Source organism: Coregonus lavaretus, assembly GCF_964263955.1.
Source record: "Coregonus lavaretus genome assembly, chromosome: 31".
Lineage (NCBI taxonomy): Eukaryota > Metazoa > Chordata > Actinopteri > Salmoniformes > Salmonidae > Coregonus > Coregonus lavaretus.
Window position 1 is genome coordinate 36889713 of NC_140018.1, and position 22144 is coordinate 36911856.

The 22144-nt window shown below is 42.9% G+C and overlaps 2 protein-coding genes across 2 annotated transcripts in view; both read left to right on the forward strand.

Moving 5' to 3' along the window:
* Positions 1-987: 987 nt before the first annotated feature.
* Positions 988-18689, forward strand: LOC311106686 (XK-related protein 5-like; the record flags this gene model as incomplete). The annotated part of the gene is made up of 7 exons (XM_084149080.1): positions 988-1114; positions 2843-3026; positions 3587-3771; positions 7706-7918; positions 13330-13499; positions 15318-15429; positions 17486-18689. 7 exons carry the CDS (start codon positions 988-990, stop codon positions 18523-18525), a joined length of 2031 nt encoding a protein of 676 aa, XP_084005206.1. The 3' UTR covers positions 18526-18689.
* Positions 18690-21867: 3178 nt separating this feature from the next.
* The window catches only part of tram2 (translocation associated membrane protein 2), a 29636-nt gene continuing 29359 nt past the window's right edge, over positions 21868-22144 (forward strand). Inside the window, exon 1 of the mRNA XM_084149489.1 lies at positions 21868-22038. Within this exon, the coding sequence (XP_084005615.1) occupies positions 21919-22038 (120 nt within the window). The 5' untranslated portion in view covers positions 21868-21918. The remainder of the gene's footprint in view (positions 22039-22144) is intronic.

The window sequence follows — 22144 nt, forward strand, 5'->3', positions numbered from 1 at the left end:
AACGCCCATAGCACACTCTGAGCGCACTCTGGCACTCCAGAGTGAATATATGAACACACCCCAGGTGTTGTTCATAAAAAAGTTGAAAGCTATCCCTTATTAATGTCACCGGTTAAATCCACTTCAATCAGTGTAGATGAAGTGAAGGAGACAGGTTAATTAAGGATTTTTAAGCCTTGAATTGAGACATGCATTTTGTATGTGTGCCATTCAGAGGGTGAATGGGCAAGACAAAATATTTAAGTGACTTTGAATGGGGTATGGTAGTAGGTGCCAGGCGCACCGGTTTGAGTGTGTCAAGAACTGCAACACTGCTGTGACAGTTTCCCGTGTGTATTAAGAATGGACTGTGGGAAGCATTGGCGTCAACATGGGCCAGCGTCCCTGTGGAATGCTTTTGACACCTTGTGGAGTCCATGCCCCGACGAATTGAGGCTGTTCTGAGGGAAAAGGGGGTGCGTTTTGTACACTCAGTGTATAGTCGGGCGGTTGCCCGCACACCACTAACACACACACGCAGGTTGTCTGAAGTCACTGTAGGTTCACTGTCTGTGTGACCCACCCACCCTGTGCCCCTCTCATTATCCTCATCCTTAGGAGGTGGTAGTGAAATTATTGTTTCAGTTAATGAGTGTTTAAATTAGTGTTTGGGTTAAAGTGTATCTTTCTTTCCTGAGTGTTTTCTCAGAGGCAGAGCACCCAAGGTATTATATCCCTAGATTTGTGTGATATGGATGATTATAAGTCAGGATAGCCACTACATGAAACGGTGTAATGTGTCACCATCAATGTGACCATGGTGAGTTTGAACAATACCTCCTGTACTGTGTAGTGTACTACCTCTTTAAAAATTGCAGTGACGTCAGATATTTTTGACTGGGAGCCAGCCAGGAGGACGAGTACTGGTAGGTAACGGATCCACCAAGGGAGAAGGATGACAATAATAATGTCCCCGGCTGGTTCCCGCGGCGCCCAAGTCTTCATATCATGATATCCACTGGGCCTGTCGCCCATATGATGCCAATGGCGGCTCGGAGTGGGTGCTGGATTGCGTGGTGCCAGGCTATCCTTTTCGGTGTGTCCGGGCTGGTGATACTGGCTGAAAGAACCGCGCGTAAGTGGATACCAAATGCTTCAGTAGCCTAGCCACTGTAGTATTCTGCAAATAAACATTCACATCACGTTCAGTCAAGCCTTGGTTGGACTGCGTTAGTGATCTTCAATTAGTTATATGCAATGGTAGAGTGGTTTTTCGGGGAAATGTTGTATTATGGACTTCATGGAATGCGTATTTAGCTAGCTACACGTCTATGGCTTGCTAATTCAGGGACAGTTCAGCATCACTTGGCTAACGTTAGCCGAGTAACGTTAGCCACATTAGCTAGCTACTGTAAATGGATACGTTAATGTGTCCCGGTAACATTGCACAAATTACCACCAACCTTTCTGTTTAATTCTCAATAAGTGAATAGCCAGTTTCATTGTGGTCTTTTAAGTTGAAGGCTAGCCTTTATTTCTACCGAGTGTGCCTTCTCAAAATGTACGATAAAGTCATGCGGTCTGTGACAGCTTTTGACTAGTTTAGAAAACCCAATTTAGCTACTGTACTGGCCTGGCCAATCATCTCTGCTAACTACATTCAATCAACATGCATGTCGCAATTAATACCGATAATAAGAAAAATCGATTTGGTGATGTTTGATTTTGTATGCATATCACACGCGGGTCAGTCGAAGGGCACCTAGGAGATTAGGTCTCCTCCGCACCGTTGTTCGGGAAACGGGCGCGGTACATCCTTGTGTGAATAGCCCTGAGTAAGCAGAGCAATGACAAGGTCGTCACTAGTTACCACAGCCACAAAGTCATAAAGCCCTCCTATTTGATTTTAACCCTGACCTTGACCCTAACCTTAATCACACTGCTAACCCTAAACTGAAATTAAGACGAAAAAGCTAATTTTTGTTTTCATACATTTTTACGATATAGAAAATGTTGACTTTGTGGTTGTGAAAACCCAATGGAGAAGGGCAGTAGCAAAAGACAAAGAGCCCCAGCAAAGGCGACTGACTGCGCGCGAAGCAACTTTGGCCTCCACACAGATGGCTTTCACCGGATAAAACTACTGTGCCTTCAATATATAACTCATATTTATTTTGGGGGGAATTTAATGTAATATCTTATGTTCTTGTTTATAACCGTTCTGTACTTTGTCATGTATTTGTACGTTTTATGTTGACCCCAGGAAGAGGACCTGCTGCATGTGTAGTAGCTAATGGGGATCCAAATAAACTAAGCCTGAGAGCCTCTCTAGGGCCCCACCAACAGAGACAGCCAGTCCAGATGGATAAGACAGAAATAATCATTATCTAGTTATCAAGAGCTTGCCAAGTTTGTGGTCAAGAGGCATACACATGAATAGCATTTAATTAATGATAATCAATACATTTGATATGGCTTTGACATGTCTGTTTTTAGTGTGAAATAAAGGCGAGGGGATTGTTTCCAAATATACCATTCATTCATTTATCCAGCCCCCACTCACTAAGTCACTCACCTCACTCACTCGTTTATTTATGTGGCTGGCCTTGTGTGCAATGGAATGTATCACCATTCACTCCCACCATAGACTGTACAGAGTGTAACCAAAAGTAAGTCGGAGACACCTTCAAATATGAAACAATGGTTTTAGAACATGAGGCGCCATAGAATGAAACCAAAAATATTCTGTATGTAGGTAAATAGACCTTGTAGTACACGGATTACATTGATATACATTTATTATTATTATTATTATTATATAACATACCTATTTCTTCCCTCTTTGTGTGTGTGATCTATAAAGAGATCTACTGTGTAGGATTCTACCTATGGAATGAGGAAACGCAGTGGGCGGGGATGACCCTCACCTTCCTGTTGCCGGGGATACTGGTCCAGGTGTTGAGTCTCAGGTGGTACCGTGACGACGGGGAAGACCACTATTGGTTCCTGACCCTCACACATGTGTTGCAACTGGGCATCTTCCAAAGGTGAGCCCACCTGAACAATGGCTACACCTGGGTGTGTTCGATAGGCACAAAATGTAAGAAAACTGATTGAAATGTGGAGGTACTAGCTGAACTTGACCAATTAGAAATGGCCGCTTTTGTTTTCTGTGGCAAAATGTTTTAGAACGTTTTGTTAGTGTGCCTTAATGAACAGGACCGTGACAACAGAGCAATCTGCCTCAGAATTAGAAATTGACGGAGCAGTTGCTTTGAGTAATTCAAAGTAACAATCATTTTGAAACCAGCCACTGATTTACTTAGTTGGATTAATAAGATCTGCTATCCTATTTGCCCTCTAGTAGTATACCGGAAGTGATGGGCGTTAGAGGTTACCTTGAGAGGTTTACATCATTAAACCTAAAATCTTTGCATTTTCTGTGTAGAGAATCTTTAGAATTCTACATATCTAAATTGCAGACACACAATTCCACGAACACATATCATCATACACATCCACCATACAAAACCAACTACCTTCTAGCTCTGCCCCCATTGCACCAGCTCTATCTTAGCCATTGGTCTTTGTCTCCTCCTTCTGGCAGGTTGTGGGACTGCATGATGTCCGTATGGGACATGCAGGGTACTGCGGGGGAGCTCGGGGCGGCTGTGATGCAGCAGGCCGATGTGTCCGCCCTCCGCCTGTTGGAGGCCCTGGTACTCACCCTCCCTCAGACCCTGCTGCAGACCTACATCTTAGCTGTCACTGACGTGGAACTCGACTCCCCGGGTAAGACATCACTGTACCCAGGTGATGCTTAATTTAATTAATTACGAAGAAATAAACATGTAGCCTGAATCATATGTAATTAATTACTATGTAATAATTAAAATGTTACCATCTCTTAGTAGGCCGGTATTCATAGTAGGAGTGCTAATCTAGGATCAGGTCCCATCCATGTGATCTTGTTAATTATGATCCACAAGTTTGTAGTTTATACTTGGGCTCCCGAGTGGCGCAGTGGTCTAAGGCACTGCATCTCAGTGCTTGAGGCATCACTACAGACCCCCTGGTTCGATTCCAGGCTGTATCACAACCGGCCGTGATTGGGAGTCACATAGGGCGGGGCACAATTGGCCAAGCGTCGTCCGGGTTTGGCCGGTGAAGGCCGTCATTGTACATTTATTTTTATTTATTTAACCTTTATTTAACCAGGTAAGCCAGTTGAGAACAAGTTCTCATTTACAACTGCGACCTGGCCAAGATAAAGCAAAGCAGTTCGATAAAAACAACAACACAGAGTAACATATGGGGTAAAACAAACATAAAGTCAAAAATACAACAGAAAATATATATACAGTGTGTGCAAATGTAGCAAGTTATGGAGGTAAGGCAATAAATAGGCCATAGTGCAAAATAATTACAATTAGTATTAACACTGGAATGATAGATGTGCAAAAGATGATGTGCAAATAGAGATACTGGGGTGCAAATGAGCAAAATAAATAACAATATGGGGATGAGGTAGTTGGGTGGGCTAATTTCAGATGGGCTGTGTACAGGTGCAGTGATCGGTAAGGTGCTCTGACAACTGATGCTTAAAGTTAGTGAGGGAGATAAGAGTCTCCAGCTTCAGAGATTTTTGTAGTTTGTTCCAGTCATTGGCAGCAGAGAACTGGAAGGAATGGCGGCCAAAGGAGGTGTTGGCTTTGGGGATGACCAATGAGATATACCTGCTGGAGCGCATACTACGGGTGGGTGTTGCTATGGTGACCAATGAGCTAAGATAAGGCGGGGATTTGCCTAGCAGTGATTTATAGATGGCCTGGAGCCAGTGGGTTTGGCGACGAATATGTAGTGAGGACCAGCCAACAAGAGCGTACAGGTCACAGTGGTGGGTAGTATATGGGGCTTTAGTGACAAAACGGATGGCACTGTGATAGACTACATCCAATTTGCTGAGTAGAGTGTTGGAGGCTATTTTGTAAATGACATCGCCGAAGTCAAGGATCGGTAGGATAGTCAGTTTTACGAGGGCATGTTTGGCAGCATGAGTGAAGGAGGCTTTGTTGCGAAATAGGAAGCTGATTCTAGATTTAACTTTGGATTGGAGATGCTTAATGTGAGTCTGGAAGGAGAGTTTACAGTCTAACCAGACACCTAGGTATTTGTAGTTGTCCACATACTCTAGGTCAGACCCGTCAAGAGTAGTGATTCTAGTCGGGTGGGCGGGTGCCAGCAGTGTTCGATTGAAGAGCATGCATTTAGTTTTACTTGTGTTTAAGAGCAGTCGGAGGCTACGGAAGGAGTGTTGTATGGCATTGAAGCTCGTTTGGAGGTTTGTTAACACAGTGTCCAATGAAGGGCCAGATTTATACAAAATGGTGTCGTCTGCGTAGAGGTGGTTCTGAGAATCACCAGCAGCAAGAGCGACATCATTGATAAACACAGAGAAAAGAGTCGGCCCAAGAATTAAACCCTGTGGCACCCCCATAGAGACTGCCATAGGTCCAGACAACAGGCCCTCCGATTTGACACATTGAACTCTATCTAAGAAGTAGTTGGTGAACCAGGCGAAGCAGTCATTTGAAAAACCAAGGCTATTTAGTCTGCCAATAAGAATGCGGTGGTTGACAGAGTCAAAAGCCCTAGCCAGGACGATGAAGACGGCTGCACAGTACTGTCTATTATCGATCGTGGTTATAATATCGTTTAGGACCTTGAGCGTGGCTGAGGTGCACCCATGACCAGCTCGGAAACCGGATTGCATAGCGGAGAAGGTACGGTGTGATTCAAAATGGTCGGTGATCTGTTTGTTAACTTGGCTTTCTAAAACTTTCGAAAGGCAGGGCAGGATGGATATAGGTCTGTAACAGTTTGGATCTAGAGTGTCACCCCCTTTGAAGAGGGGGATGACCGTGGCAGCTTTCCAATCTCTGGGGATCTCAGACATTACGAAAGAGAGGTTGAACAGGCTAGTAATAGGGGTTGCGACAATTTCGGCGGCTAATTTTAGAAAGAATGGGTCCAGATTGTCTAGCCCAGGTGATTTGTAGGGGTCCAGATTTTGCAGCTCTTTCAGAACATCAGCTATCTGAATTTGTGTGAAGGAGAAGCGGGGGAGGCATGGGCAAGTTGCAGCGGAGGGTGCAGAGCTGGTGACCTGGGTAGTTGTAGCCAGGTGGAAAGCATGGCCAGCCGTAGCAAAATGCTTGTTGAAATTCTCGATTATTGTAGATTTATCGGTGGTGATAGTGTTTCTTAGCCTCAGTGCAGTGGGCAGCTGGGAGGAGGTGCTCTTATTCTCCATGGACTTTACAGTGTCCCAAAACTTTTTGGAGTTAGTGCTACAGGATGCACATTTTTGTTTGAAAAAGCTAGCCTTTGCTTTCCTAACTGCTTGTGTATATTGGTTCCTAACTTCCCTGAAAAGTTGCATATTGCGGGGGCTATTCGATGCTAATGCAATACGCCACAGAATGTTTTTGTGCTGGTCAAGGTCAGTCAAGTCTGAGGAGAACCAGGGGCTATATCTGTTCTTAGTTTTGAATTTTTTGAATGGGGTATGCTTATTTAAGATTGAGAGGAAAGCACTTTTAAAGAACAACCAGGCATCCTCTACTGACGGAATGAGATCGATATCCATCCAGGATACCTGGGCCAGGTCAATTAGGAAGGCCTGCTCGCTAAAGTGTTTTAGGGAGCGTTTGAGGGGTGGTTGTTTGACCGCGGACCCATTACGGACGCAGGCAATAAGGCAGTGATCGCTGAGATCCTGGTTGAAGACAGCGGAGGTGTATTTAGAGGGTAAGTTAGTCAGGATGATATCTATAAGGGTGCCCATGTTAACGGATTTAGGGTTGTACCTGGAAGGTTCCTTGATAATTTGTGTGAGATTGAGGGCATCTAGTTTAGATTGTAGGACGGCTGGGGTGTTAAGCATATCCCAGTTTAGGTCACCAAGCAGTACGAACTCTGAGGATAGATGGGGGGCAATCAATTCACATATGGTGTCCAGAAAACAGCTGGGGGCTGAGGGGGGTCTGGGATAGGATAAAAGTAATCCTTCTACCCTCCCCCTACCCCACCAAAAAATTTTTTTTTATAACAATAATAATAATTTGATATATTGTAAAGTGGTTGTCCCACTGGCTATCATAAGGTGAATGCACCAATTTGTAAGTCTCTCTGGATAAGAGCGTCTGTTAAATGATGAAAATGTAAAATGAAAATGTAGCAAGCGGCAACAGTGAGAGACTTATTTCTGGAAAGGTGGATTTTTAGAAGTAGGAGCTCAAACTGTTTGGGCACAGACCTGGATAGTATGATAGAGCTCTGCAGGCTATCTCTACAGTAGATTGCAACTCCACCCCCTTTGGCAGTTCTATCTAGACGGAAAATGTTGTAGTTGGGGATGGAAATTTCTGAATTTTTGGTGTTCAGAAATGTTCATTGGAATCGCAGCAAACTGTACTGTCCATCAGATCGTGCCAGCTCATCTGGGACCATAGACGTATATAATTAGGCTGGGACCCTTGTTGAGAAGCAAAATGATAGCCGGTTATAGTCGGTCACTTAGAAAATATTGGTTATTACTATACATGCCATTTTCTTAGTAAATACCCTTGTCATTTTTGTACCCAAAAATGTCTGTATACTGTAAAAAATGTCTTACATTTCTTTCTCTCTCTCTCCCCCCACTCCCTTCCCCACCCTTCCACAGTAGCGGTGTGTGCGGGCCTATGCCTGCTATCGCTGTCCTGGGCGCTGGTGCTGTTCAGCCGGGCGTGCTGCCTGATCCGCCCGGGCCATCTGGCCATGCCCCCGGCCGCCCTGCTGTGCCAGCTGCTGTGGAGGGCGGGCATGCTGGGTGCCCGAGTGGCCAGCCTCATGTCCTTTGCCCGCTACTTCCACTGGTGGACCTGCGGAGTGGCAGGTGAGAGAGAGAGAGAGAGAGAGAGAGAGAGAGAGAGAGAGAGAGAGAGAGAGAGAGAGAGAGAGAGAGAGAGAGAGAGAGAGAGAGAGAGAGAGAGAGAGAGAGAGAGAGAGAGAGAGAGAGAGAGAGAGAGAGAGAGAGAGAGAGAGAGAGAGAGAGAGAGAGAGAGAGAGAGAGAGAGAGAGAGAGAGAGAGAGAGAGAGAGAGAGAGAGAGAGAGAGAGAGAGAGAGAGAGAGAGAGAGAGAGAGAGAGAGAGAGAGAGAGAGAGAGAGAGAGAGAGAGAGAGAGAGAGAGAGAGAGGAGAGAGAGAGAGAGAGAGAGAGAGAGAGAGAGAGAGAGAGAGAGAGAGAGAGAGAGAGAGAGAGAGAGAGAGAGAGAGAGAGAGAGAGAGAGAGAGAGAGAGAGAGAGAGAGAGAGAGGAGAGAGAGAGAGAGAGAGAGAGAGAGAGAGAGAAACAGCTGGAGAAACAAGAGGGCTTTTCACACTACTGAGCAAAACCGAGCCAAGCCAAACTAAGCTGTACTGAGCTGGCACCCTCCATAGTTGCTGGAACCGTGCTGAAAAGGCCAATGTGAAAAAAAGATGCAAGGTACGAGATAGGGAAGAGACCTTCAATGTTTAAAAGCTTTAAGAAGATCATACCAAGGATAATTTTTCTATTTAATTTTGAATTTTAAGAGCCCTTGGAGTATAAAAAATGTATATAACAAAGTTATTTAATAAAAAAGCACAGTTTGGTTCTGGTCGGCGTGATCGAATGAAAAAGGTACGAGATAGGGAAGAGACCTTCAATGTTTAAAAGCTTTAAGAAGATCATACCAAGGATAATTTTTCTATTTAATTTTGAATTTTAAGAGCCCTTGGAGTATAAAAAATGTATATAACAAAGTTATTTAATAAAAATATATTTTTGGCCTTACTGCTATTAGCCCATACAAATGCATTGAATAACAGATTCACTACATGGAACAACAGATAGTCCCCCCAAATAATCTAATGGGAGTTTGTTCTGAAATGTCTATCCTATATCTGAGAGATATAAGTAAGATTAGTCTCCATATACTGTATACTTCCATACATATTTTCAACTGGTACCGGCGGACCTTCAGATGTGTCTTGTGAGGCCTGTGGGCGTCCTAGAGCAAAACAACATGTACGTGTTCGTGAGAGTCTCACCTTTACACAGAGGGGTCATATTAGTGTGTAGCCCAAACTGTTTGGACGCTACAGACATATGTTGGCAGATCGGCTGTACCGACTTCAGACGAGTCCCAAGGCGCTTGTGGGGGTCGTTGAGCAAAACGGAGAACACCATTGTGTTCGTGAGAGTCTCATCTTTCCATAGCGGGGTCATAATAGTAATAATAATAATAATAATAATAATAAATAATAATAATTTTAACCCCTCCCCTTTGTCCGATAACCACACCCCTCCTCTGACATGAAAAACTGACCTGGGAACTTTATCAGTGAATATTTCTGTACATGAGAACACTGAGCCTGGGATCAAATCCTCTAACTAGAGAACATCTAGTACTTGGTTGTTACAGAAGATGAACTGTTTTATCGATACAGACCGAATGGGAGAAATTACCTCCAAGCTAACTGTTATTTAGAGGTAGTCTAGGTTGGTGACCTAGATCCTTATTGGATATCCGAATGAAGCCCACTTGTGCAGTATTTGTACAGTATACTGTTTTTCGATTGTAACACCAGTGTTCCACTAGTGTATACGCCCTTATGTAAACTAGGGAAATTGTGTTTCCATAGCTAGTGCTGACAGTAGTAGCATAATCAACAATCTCTGCATTATCAAAACAGTTGCTTTGTGAGAAGGTGTTAAAGTCCACAGTTGGCCATTGTTATGTAAATGTCAGCTGAAAAGTACCAGTGGCCTGGCTTTGGCCGCAGGTGAGAGCAGGTCCGCCGGAGCCACCCCAGTCAGACACGTGTGCCAGCCCACGTAGATAGAAACAGAAAAGACTGAGCCATATGTACAGTATTTGTTCGTCACTATTACCTAGAAGGCCATGTGTCTTTTAAAACATTGTAAGCCCTTTATAAGCCCCATAATATCCTACATTATATGCATCTTCTCTTCTATCCTTAATTTCTGTCATTCATATAGAGAGAATTCAGTTGAATCTTTTGTATTCTATACATTTAGATCTATAGTTGTTTTATACAACATTAACGGTAAGTAGCTTTACGTAAAATCTGATGGTCACACATATATAAAATGTAATTTATTGCTTCTGAGTTAAACATTTATGTTGGTATTGAGTTAAAGAGTATATTGTTAGACCATAGCCTATAAGGTTTAACCTTTTTTCGTTGTGGTTCTGCACTTTTCTCTTTATCAGCGTTTGTTTATTTCCTACAATACTCCAGTGTTAGTAGTACAGCACTATGGGTAGGGTTTGTGGGTGCAACATACCCATAGAAATGTATTGTATACTGTAGAACAAATACTTTGTAAAACATATGGGTTGTCTGTCATGAGGTTTAGTGTCAACTCTATTACATTTCTATCTGCAACACTGAATGTTTCACCTCACTGAATACACCCCATGTAGTCCCGTGTAGCTCAGTTGGTAGAGCATGGCACTTGCAACGCCAGGGTTCTGGGTTCGTTTCCCAAGGGGGACCAGTACGAAAATGTATGCACTCACTAACTGTAAGTCGCTGTGGATAAGAGCGTCTGCTAAATTACTCAAATGTAAATGTAATAATAGTTTGTAGGCCAAACCGTTCGGCCGCTACAGACAATTCTGTGAGAATACCATTTTTCAGGAAGTGTTACAAAGGCGGATGTGGTGGATTGAGACACATCCAATGCAAAAATATATCTCTAGCTTAAACTGACAGATTTTTATGGTGATTTTTTTATTAGGCTAATTACAGTGCCTTGCAAAAGTATTCATCCCCCTTAGCGTTTTTCCTATTTTGTTGTATTACAACCTGTAATTTAAATAGATTTTTATTTGGATTTCATGGAATGGACATACACAAAATAGTCCAAATTGGTGAAGTGAAATGAAAAAAAGAGCTTGTTTAAAAAAATTAGACAAAATATATAATGGAAAAGTGGTGCGTGCATATGTATTCACCCCCTTTGCTATGAAGCCCCTAAATAAGATCTGATGCAACCAATTACCTTCAGTAGTCACAACATTAGTTAAATAAAGTCCACCTGTGCGCAATCTCAGTATATATACACCTGTTCTGAAAGGCCCCAGAAGACCAAGGAGCTCTCCAAACAGGTCAGGGACAAAGTTGTGGAGAAGTACAGAACAGAGAGGCAACAACAAATAGACCAAAGATAACCCTGAAGGAGCTGCAAAGCTCCACAGCGGAGATTGGAGTATCTGTCCATAGGACCACTTTAAGCCGTACACTCCACAGAGCTGGGCTTTATGGAAGAGTGACCAGAAAAAAGCCATTACATAAAGAAAAAATAAGCAAACACATTTGGTGTTCGCCAAAAGGCATGTGGGAGACTCCCCAAACATATGGAAGAAGGTACTCTGGTCAGATGAGACTAAAATTGAGCTTTTTGGCCATCATCGGCAGGGACTGGGAAACTGGTCAGAATTAAAGGAATGATGGATGGCGATAAATACAGAGAAATTCTTAAGGGAAACCTGTTTCAGTCTTCCAGAGATTTGAGACTGGGACGGCGGTTCACCTTCCAGCAAGACAATGACCCTAGGCATACTGCTAAAGCAACACTCGAGTGGTTTAAGGGGAAACATTTAAATGTCTTGGAATGGCCTAGTCAAAGCCCAGACCTGTGGTATGACTTAAAGATTGCTGTACACCAGCGGAACCCATACAACTTGAAGGAGCTGAAGCAGTTTTGCCTTGAAGAATGGGCAAAAATCCCAGTGGCTAGATGTGCCAAGCTTATAGAGATACCCAAAGAGACTTCCAGCTGTAATTGCTGCAAAAGGTGGCTCTACAAAGTATTGACTTTGGGGGGGGTGAATAGTTATGCATGCTCAAGTTTTCTGTTTTTTTTGTCTTATTTCTTGTTTGTTTCAAAATAAAAAAATATTTTGCATCTTCAAAGTGGTAGGCATGTTGTGTAAATCAAATGATACAAACCCCCCAAAAATCCATTTTAATTCCAGGTTGTAAGGCAACAAAATAGGAAAAATGCCAAGGGGGGTGAATACTTTCGCAAGCCACTGTACATTTCCGCCCAGGCAAAAGGGGTTAAGGCCAGGCACCACAGGCTGAAATTCCATTTTTGCATCTACCTATCAATTTTGAGATTTTGGGGTATTTTCAAAAAGTAAACAAACATTTCAAAAACCTGATGAATGTATATTTTTAGTTCAACATACTACCATCATCAACATGTTAATTAATTTTAACCACTTTAAAATGGACATACATCAATAATTTCAAAGCTCACGACATTGAATTACACAATTTCAAAGCCCATTTCATAGAGAATGTTACAAACTGGAATACATTTAGTAACTCACTTTGAAGAGATGGTGATTGGGTCTAAATAGGCTTTTGGCGTTTGGTAGTCTTAATTCAGTGTACTTGTCTTTTAACTGCCATTTCCCTGAAAGTCAGACTCTCCCCACACTATATATTTTCAGCTTCAGAAGCATCTGCATTCACCAGATTTTGTTTGGTTATCCTTAGATATATTCTCCAGACTTTCCCAAAAGAAATTATTGATATGCTGTCAATTTGTTATTTTAGATAACATTTTATTCTGAAAAAAAAGGAGGAGAGAGAGAGAAAATGGAATGGTGTTATTATGTTGGTTTTATAACTCCTTGATCATCAAGGAACTTGGTTGTAGTAAATAATGCATCAATGCAGATTCGAGATCCTTCACAATCATCTGACAGCACAACCAATCAAAATTGTAAATTATAATAAACTAATTTGACCTACAATTGACCTCTACGTGCATTATACCGAATTTACAAAGCCTCAGGTTAAAATATAAATAAATAAATATATTATATAAAATCAATAAAACGCATCTATCTTCACACTGCAACACATGTTTTCCTTCAAAGCTCATTCCTTGGCAACCAGTGTCCACCTACATGACTATGCACAATACCTCTAATACAGAGGAGTCTGGTGGTAGGAATGGAATAAATGGAAGTCAAATGTGATTTCCATATGTTTGATGTGTTTAATACCATTCCATTGATTCCATTCCAGTCTTTACAATGAGCCCGTCCTCCTATAGCTCCTCCCAACAGCCTCCTCTGCTCTAATACCTCTCTGGCCCTGCTGTATTCGCACGCACGCACACACACAAACTTACTTTCTCACACACACTCTCACATACACATACTGTATTCCCACCACAGTGCCGCTCCGCTGTCTAATACACTCTCAGCTAGCTATCTATTTTTACGCTGACCTCCAGGCTTCCACTGGCTCATGGCGTCCTTCTGGCTGGTCGCCCAGCAACCCGAAATCTGCACCGGCCCCTGGCGCTGGCGCCTCTTCAACTCTGCGCTGGGATTGGTCCACGTCTTCCTCTTCCTCAACGTCAAAGACGGCCCCTCGCGCTTTCGCATGGCCGGCTTCTACGTGGTACGTACAAGAGAGACTGCAGCACCCAGCCTCACCCTACTAGAATCGGAAGTCAAATGTCTACTGTTTGCTGATGACCTGTTGCTTCTGTCCCCAACCAAGGAGGGCCTACAGCAGCACCTAGATCTTCTGCACAGATTCTGTCAGATTTGGGCCCTGACAGTAAATCTCAGTAAGACAAAAATAATGGTGTTCCAAAAAAGGTCCAGTTGCCAGGACCACAAATACAAATTCCATCTACACAACGTTGCCCTAGCGCACACCATTTTTTAAAATACATACCTCGGCCTAAACGTCAGTGCCACAGGTAACTTCAACAAAGCTGTGAACAATCTGAGAGACAAGGCAAGAAGGGCCTTCTATGCCATCAAAAGGAACATAAAATTTGACATACCAATTAGGGGATCTGGCTAAAAATGCTTGAATCAGTTATAGAACCCATTGCCCTTTATGGTTGTGATGTCTGGGGTCCACTCACCAACCAATAATTCACAAAATGGGACAAATACCAAATTGAGACTGCATGCAGAATTCTAGAAAGATATCCTCTATGTACAACATAAACACCAAATAATGCATGCAGAGCAGAATTAGGCCGATGCCCGCTAATTATCAAAATCCAGAAAAGAGACTCAATTGTACAACAATCTAAAAGGAAGGGATTCCCAAACCTTCCATAACAAAACCATCACCTACAGAGAGATTAACCTGGAGAAGAGTCCCCTAAGCAAGCTGGTCACAAACACAAACAGACCCCACAGAGCCCCAGGACAGCAACACAATTAGACCCAACCAAATCATGAGAAAACAAAACTTACTTGACACATTGGAAAGAATTAACAAAAAAACTAAGCAAACTAGAATGCTATTTGGCCCTAATTAGAGAGTACACAGTGGCAGAATACCTGACCACTGTGACTGACCCAAAATGAAGGAACGCTTTGACTATATACAGACTCAGTGAGCATAGCCTTGCTAACGAGGGAGGCAGCCGTAGGCAGACCTGGCTCTCAAGAGAAGAAAGGCTATGTGCACACTGCCTACAAAATGAGGTGGCATTCCTTTTGTTTATTATCTATTTCACTTGCTTTGGAAATGTAAACATATGTTTCCCATGCCAATACAGCCGTTTGAATTTAATTGGAGAGAGAGACAGACTGCAGCACCCGGCCTCACCCTACTAGAATCGGAAGTCAAATGTCTGTTTGCTGATGATCTGGTGCTTCTGTCCCCAACCAAGGAGGGCCTACAGCAGCACCTAGATCTTCTGCACAGACAAAAATAATGGTGTTCCAAAAAAGGTCCAGTTGCCAGGAAGAATTCAGTTGCTAGGAAGACAGAATTCAGGATAGGATCAATTTGGTTCACTGCCACTGAATTGCCCCTTGGGGATAATAGGTCTGTTGAATTGAATTCTATTCATTATGATTTTTGTGCATGTTCCGATTCAGCTCCGTTTCAATTTCCTACTTCTACGTGGTACGTATGACGAATTGGAGGACGAGGACTGCCATTCGGGGACAGTATAGATCTGTTGAATTGAATCGAATGTGCGGCAGAATATTCTGATTGAGTTCTGTTTGAATCTCCTGCTGCTTGTTGACATTTGTTGTCTTATGCGTTCACCCCTGTCTTTGTGACGAGTTGTATGTTTTGTCTTTTTTGGGGGGCCTATTAGTTCACTCACATACTCATAATCATGTTTATATGGGCGCACACACAGCTGCAGGTGCACACACACACACCCTTTCTGTCCTTGCATTCCATTGTCCCCTGTCTCAGTCCCGTCATGACTTCTCCTGACCTCTTCTCCTATAGGCCATGCTACTGGAGAACACCACCCTACTAGTGGCAGCGTCCGACTTCCTCAGTGAGAAATCATGGGATAGCATGACCCTCCCTATCGCTGTGCTGAGCAGCTTCCTGCTTGGTCAGTCACTCTTTGGATACTCCATATTATGTAGTATTCAGTTTTAAGCCCCTGGTTACAGTGGGGGGAAAAAGTATTTAGTCAGCCACCAATTGTGCAAGTTCTCCCACTTAAAAAGATGAGAGAGGCCTGTAATTTTCATCATAGGTACACGTCAACTATGAGAGACAAAATAAGAAAAATAAATCCAGAAAACCACATTGTAGGATTTTTAATGAATTTATTTGCAAATTATGGTGGAAAATAAGTATTTGGTCAATAACAAAAGTTTCTCAATACTTTGTTATATACCCTTTGTTGGCAATGACACAGGTCAAACATTTTCTGTAAGTCTTCACAAGGTTTTCACACACTGTTGCTGGTATTTTGGCCCATTCCTCCATGCAGATCTCCTCTAGAGCAGTGATGTTTTGGGGCTGTCGCTGGGCAACACGGACTTTCAACTCCCTCCAAAGATTTTCTATGGGGTTGAGATCTGGAGACTGGCTAGGCCACTCCAGGACCTTGAAATGCTTCTTACAAAGCCACTCCTTCGTTGCCCGGGCGGTGTGTTTGGGATCATTGTCATGCTGAAAGACCCAGCCACGTTTCATCTTCAATGCCCTTGCTGATGGAAGGAGGTTTTCACTCAAAATCTCATGATACATGGCCCCATTCATTCTTTCCTTTACACGGATCAGTCGTCCTGGTCCCTTTGCAGAAAAACAGCCCCAAAGCATGATGTTTCCACCCCCATGCTTCACAGTAGGTATGGTGTTCTTTGGATGCAACTCAGCATTCTTTGTCCTCCAAACACGACGAGTTGAGTTTTTACCAGAAAGTTCTATTTTGGTTTCATCTGACCATATGACATTCTCCCAATCCTCTTCTGGATCATCCAAATGCACTCTAGCAAACTTCAGACGGGCCTGGACATGTACTGGCTTAAGCAGGGGGACACGTCTGGCACTGCAGGATTTGAGTCCCTGGCGGCGTAGTGTGTTACTGATGGTAGGCTTTGTTACTTTGGTCCCAGCTCTCTGCAGGTCATTCACTAGGTCCCCTCGTGTGGTTCTGGGATTTTTGCTCACCATTCGTGATCATTTTGACCCCACAGGGTGAGATCTTTTGTGGAGCCCCAGATCGAGGGAGATTATCAGTGGTCTTGTATGTCTTCCATTTCCTAATAATTGCTCCCACAGTTGATTTCTTCAAACCAAGCTGCTTACCTATTGCAGATTCAGTCTTCCCAGCCTGGTGCAGGTCTACAATTTTGTTTCTGGTGTCCTTTGACAGCTCTTTGGTCTTGGCCATAGTGGAGTTTGGAGTGTGACTGTTTGAGGTTGTGGACATGTGTCTTTTATACTGATAACAAGTTCAAGCAGGTGCCATTAATACAGGTAATGAGTGGAGGACAGAGGAGACTCTTAAAGAAGAAGTTACAGGTCTGTGAGAGCCAGAAATCTTGCTTGTTTGTAGGTGACCAAATACTTATTTTCCACCATAATTTGCAAATAAATTCATTAAAAATCCTACAATGTGATTTTCTGGATTTTGTTTCCTCAATTTGTCTGTCATAGTTGACGTGTACCTATGATGAAAATTACAGGCCTCACTCATCTTTTTAAGTGGGAGAACTTGCACAATTGGTAGCTGACTAAATACTTTTTTCCCCCCACTGTATGCCTGATGTCTGTGCACAGAACAAAGAAGATGTTAAAAAGCTATTACAAAGCTAAAGTCAAAGCTATTACGTGTTAAAAGGAAACAAGTACTTCTTAAATTCAAATGTAGATTTCATTCAGGGCAAATGTTTGCTACCAGAGAAACCTCATATCACAGATTTAGTCATGTTCATGGCTGTAAGGGATACATTGTCTATCTAAGGCACCACGTCAAGCTTCAGACACAACCAACCGTTCCCCATAAGGAACTTTCAATCCCATCATTTAACTGCCCTAACCTTTAATGAATACTATAATTTGTTCATTATTGTACATCACTGTCCATTCAAACACTCTGCATCACACGGGGTGTGTTTCTAAGTCTCCCCCTCTCTTATCTCTCCCTACTCCAGGTGCCACCTCTCTAGTCCTGTACTACCGCTTCCTCCACCCCAAGTCCACTGAGATTGCCCAAGGCCATGGCCTCAGCCACCGCAACCACCACATGGGCTCCACCTGCCTGGAGGGCCTAGAGCAGGGCGAGTCTTCCTACTCCCTGGGGGGTGGGGGAGGTGACAAGAGCCTCCCCCCGGCCGCACCCTCCTCCCTGCACAATCACGGCAGCTTCTCCCTCTCTGGCGTGGCCGGCTCCCTCCTGGAGCATCCTGGGAGTTGCGGTCCCAGGCTGGGTAACTCGTGCCTCTGCCGCCACCACCACTGGCTCCTGATTCGCTTGGCACTAAAAACGAGCGACGTAGGAAAGATCAACCGGGCCTATGGCGCCGGCGGCGTGGTGGCCATCTTGGACGAGGACGAGTACTGTTGTAACTCAGAGGCCACGGGTACGGGTGGTGGCAGGACTACCACAGCGTTTGGGGGCAACTATGTCGGGTTCTCCGGGGCCTCTGTGTCTGAATCGCAGGGGACGAAGCGGGGCCTGGCACCCCTCTCGGACTGCAAGGAGGAGTTCCAGAGCGCCAGCGACGAGCCCACGTCCGCCGAGACACCTGACGAGGAGGAGAGTGAGGACAGCCTGGAGGACATGCAGAGCCCGCTGGAGTCGCCGGTGTCGGACTCCTTAAAGCGCAGCTCGCCCGAGGGCAAATCAGTGTTCGGGGACAGCCCCGAGCCCTACTTCTGCCCCAGTACCACCCTGTCCAGCTCCACACTGTACTTCAGCGCCGACCCCCAGTCCCCCAGCAGCACCAGCAACCCCCGCCTGGACCGGGCCAGCCCCCCCATGGGCATGGCAGGCCTCAGCTCCATCCCCAGCGACCCCGCCCTGCACAGGGACGTCAGGGGACTGCAGATGGGTCGGATGGGACATCGCTACACCTCCACACCCAAACTGGACTATGGGACGCAGGGGGACTCACCGCCCAGCATCCCTCATCTGAGTGGTCCCAGGAGGCAGCTAATACTGTCGCACCGAGACGAGGACGATGGATTTTAGGAACAAGGGAGGGAAAAAGAGATGGGGGGGAAAGAGATTGATTATGCTTCCTCTCCATTGACTTTTCAAACTCAACCCCAGCTCAAAGCCAGCTCATTTAGAAGCACAAATATCTTATGTAATATACATTTCCTATAAAGGTGTCCGTTATCATTTCTTGCTGATCGTTCTGAGTACAAAGTACTTTCTATTGAGGATCGCCTATACCACCGAGTACCGGTACATACTTTTCATAACAATAACTTTAACCCAGTTCAATCAACGATACCTCCTAATCAACCAAATATAATGCAACAAACAAATAATACCACAAAAACATATTTAAACGCTTTTTAAAATAATTATAGAAGTGGGACATGATCTCGGCTAAAGTGAAGATACCCGCTACAATATGTCAGCTTAGTATCTGAACTTTGTATCAGCTAGCATTTACAGATACCGTATCGGCCTGATACCGAGTACCATCATCGATAGTATCAGTGCACCTCTAATTTCCTGTTTGTGTTTTTGTTATTCCTTTGAAAAGATACTCACTCCCCCCTAACCCCAAAATTAACATAATTAATACATTGAACAGGACAAGGGTTCACTAGGAACCAATCGTAAGCAAACGGCCGAAACAGGGAGGGTCTAAACTGAACTTGTCCAATAAGAAACACTAGTTTTTGTTGCAAAATGTTTAGCTACCGTTTGCTACGGTGTGCTGTGCACTAATGACTACACCCCAGGTGAACGTATACACACTCATTTGCTGACACTGCTTAGGACAGACAGGGCTTCATAGTCAACTCGACAAAACTGTTTGATGGTGAAATTTGACAGGTGTCTCGCTTTTTATATGACACATTTTGCCTTTTGCGAAGTTGTTCATATTAACAAACATATTTATTGCTAAGAGCTAATTAATTAATATTTTTAAGGTACATTATGTTGCAAAAATATATACTTTTTTATTCTTTGTCTTAAAGACATGTTGAACATGTTAACTTGCTAAATGCAGTTTTTCAATTGAGATACTGTAAAATGTTGTATTGTGGTTGTGTTTTAAACAATTTTCACACCTCAAATGTGAAGGTAAATGGAAAAATAAGGGATATCCAAGACATATTTTATGACAATGTTTTGCTGTGCTCATTTTTTCATCTCTTATAAGGGATCATTGTATTGTTGACTAAATGCTCTATAAAGGACCCAGGATACGATAGTGTCTTCAGAAAGTATTCACACTCCTTGATATTTTCCACATTTTGTTGTGTTACAGCCTGAATTTAAAATAGATTAAATTGAGATTTTTTGGTCACTGGCCTACACACTACCCCATAATGTCAAAGTGGAATTATGTTTTTTGAAATGTTTACAAATTATATAAAAATGAAAAGCTGAAATGTCTTGAGGATAAGTATTCAACCCCTTTGTTATCGCAAGCTTAAATAAGTTCAGGAGTAAAACATAAAAAATGCTTAACAAGCATGGACTCACTCTGTGTGCAATAATAGTGTTTAACATGCTTTTTTTATGACTACCTCATCTCTGTAACCCACACATACAATTATCTGTCAGGTCCCTCAGTCGAGCACTGAATTTCAAACAGATTCAACCACAAAGACCAGGGAGGTTTTCCAATGGCTCACAAAGAAGGGCACCTATAAACAAGACATTGAATATCCCTTTCAGCATGGTGAAGTTATTCATTACACTTTGGATGGTGTATCAATACACCCAGTCACTACAAAGATACAGGCGTCCTTCCTAACTCAGTTGCCGGAGAGGAAGGAAACCGCTCAGGGATTTCACCATGAGGCCAATGGTGACTTTAAAACAATTACAGTTTAATGGCTGTGATAGGAGAAAACTGAGGATGGATCAACAACATTTTAGTTACTCCACAATACTAACCTAATTAACAGTGAAATGAAAGAAGCCTGTACAGAATAACAAATATTCCAAAACATGCATCCTGTTTGCGTCAAGGCACAAAAGTAATACTGCAAAACATGTGGCAAAGCAATTTAACTTTTTGTCCTGAATACAAAGTGTTATGTTTGGGGCAAGTCCAATACAACACAAATCTGAGTACCACTCTCCATATTTTCAAGTATAGTGGTGGCTGCATCATGTTATGGGTATGCTTGTAATCGTTAAGGACTGGGGAGTTTTTTCAGGGTATAAAAGAAACGGAATGGAATTAAGCACAGGCAAAATTTCCTAGAGGAAAAGCAGGTTCAGTCTGCTTTCCACCAGACACTGGGAGATTAATTCACCTTTCAGCAGGACAATAATCTAAAACACAGGGCCAAATATACACTGGAGTTGCTTACCAAGAAGACAGTGAATTTTCCTGAGTGGCCGAGTTACAGTTTTGACTTAAATCTGCTTGAAAATGTATGGCAAGACCTGAAAATGGTTGTCTAGCAATGATCAACAACCAATTTGACAGAATTTGAGAAAAGTAGAAAAGAATAATGGGCAAATGCTGCACAATCCAGGTTTGGAAAGCTGTTAAGAGACTTACCCAGAAAGACTCACCGCTGTAATCGCTGCCAAAGGTGATTCTAACATGTATTGACCCAGGGGGTTGAATACGTATCTAATCAAGATATATTAGTGTTTTATTTTTCATGAATTTTTTACATATGTTACAAATTCTTCCACTTTGACATTACAGAGTGTGGTGTAGATCGTTGACAAAAAATGACAATTACATAAATTTTAATCCCACTTTATAAGAGAAAATGTGGATGAAGTCAAGGGGTGTGAATACTTTTGGAAGGCACATAGGCAACACGTACAGAACACTGAAATTATGCTGGTTTTCATAGTTTTCTCCCTCTCAGGTGCTTGCCTATTCAACATTTTGTTCCATAGGTCAAAGCCACTGTTGGTTTAATAATAAACAAGCAATAAAGGTTATATTGGGTGGACTTGATGCAAAAATGTGTTGTAATTATTTCAACTTTCTGTACACAAATGAATGTATGAATGATATATTTTTTTTATCTACAGTAATAGCAAATTAGTTATATTATGCTTGTATGCATTACATAGAAATGCATAGGTAATATGGGGTAACTTTTGTGCCCTTCTTTGTCCTTTGAAAAGAAGCGGGTGACTTAAACAAGCTCGATCATCGAACTATTTTTACATTCAAATCACTTCAAACATTTGGTTTTTGTTGTAAATAAGAAAATGCTTTGAAGGTTCTGTAGCGTTCTGTAATTCTGAAGTTGCCAGATAGGAAGAAATTTCACTTAGCCTTACCTTTAGTGAGGAATTTTCAAAACGTCCCCTTTTAGAGTTTGCACATGCGCAGAGCAAGGAAAAAGTTAACTCCTGAACTTCGCAGTCAGATTTTTTTTGGATGAAGTAAAAAGTCGGAAAAGTCATTCTGCTGAAATGGCATTCCGGAGGAGAAACAAGAGTTATCCCTTCTTTAGCCAGGAATTCTTAATACAGAATCATGCCGATATCGTCTTTAGTTTGGTCATTTTCATTCTGATTGGATTGATGTTTGAGGTGAGATGAATTCTGATTCTAATTTTTTCCCTCGTTTCACTCAGCTGTTTTTTGTTGGCAGGTCCGCTACAGATCTAACCATGAGATATTCCAATTGCATGTAGTT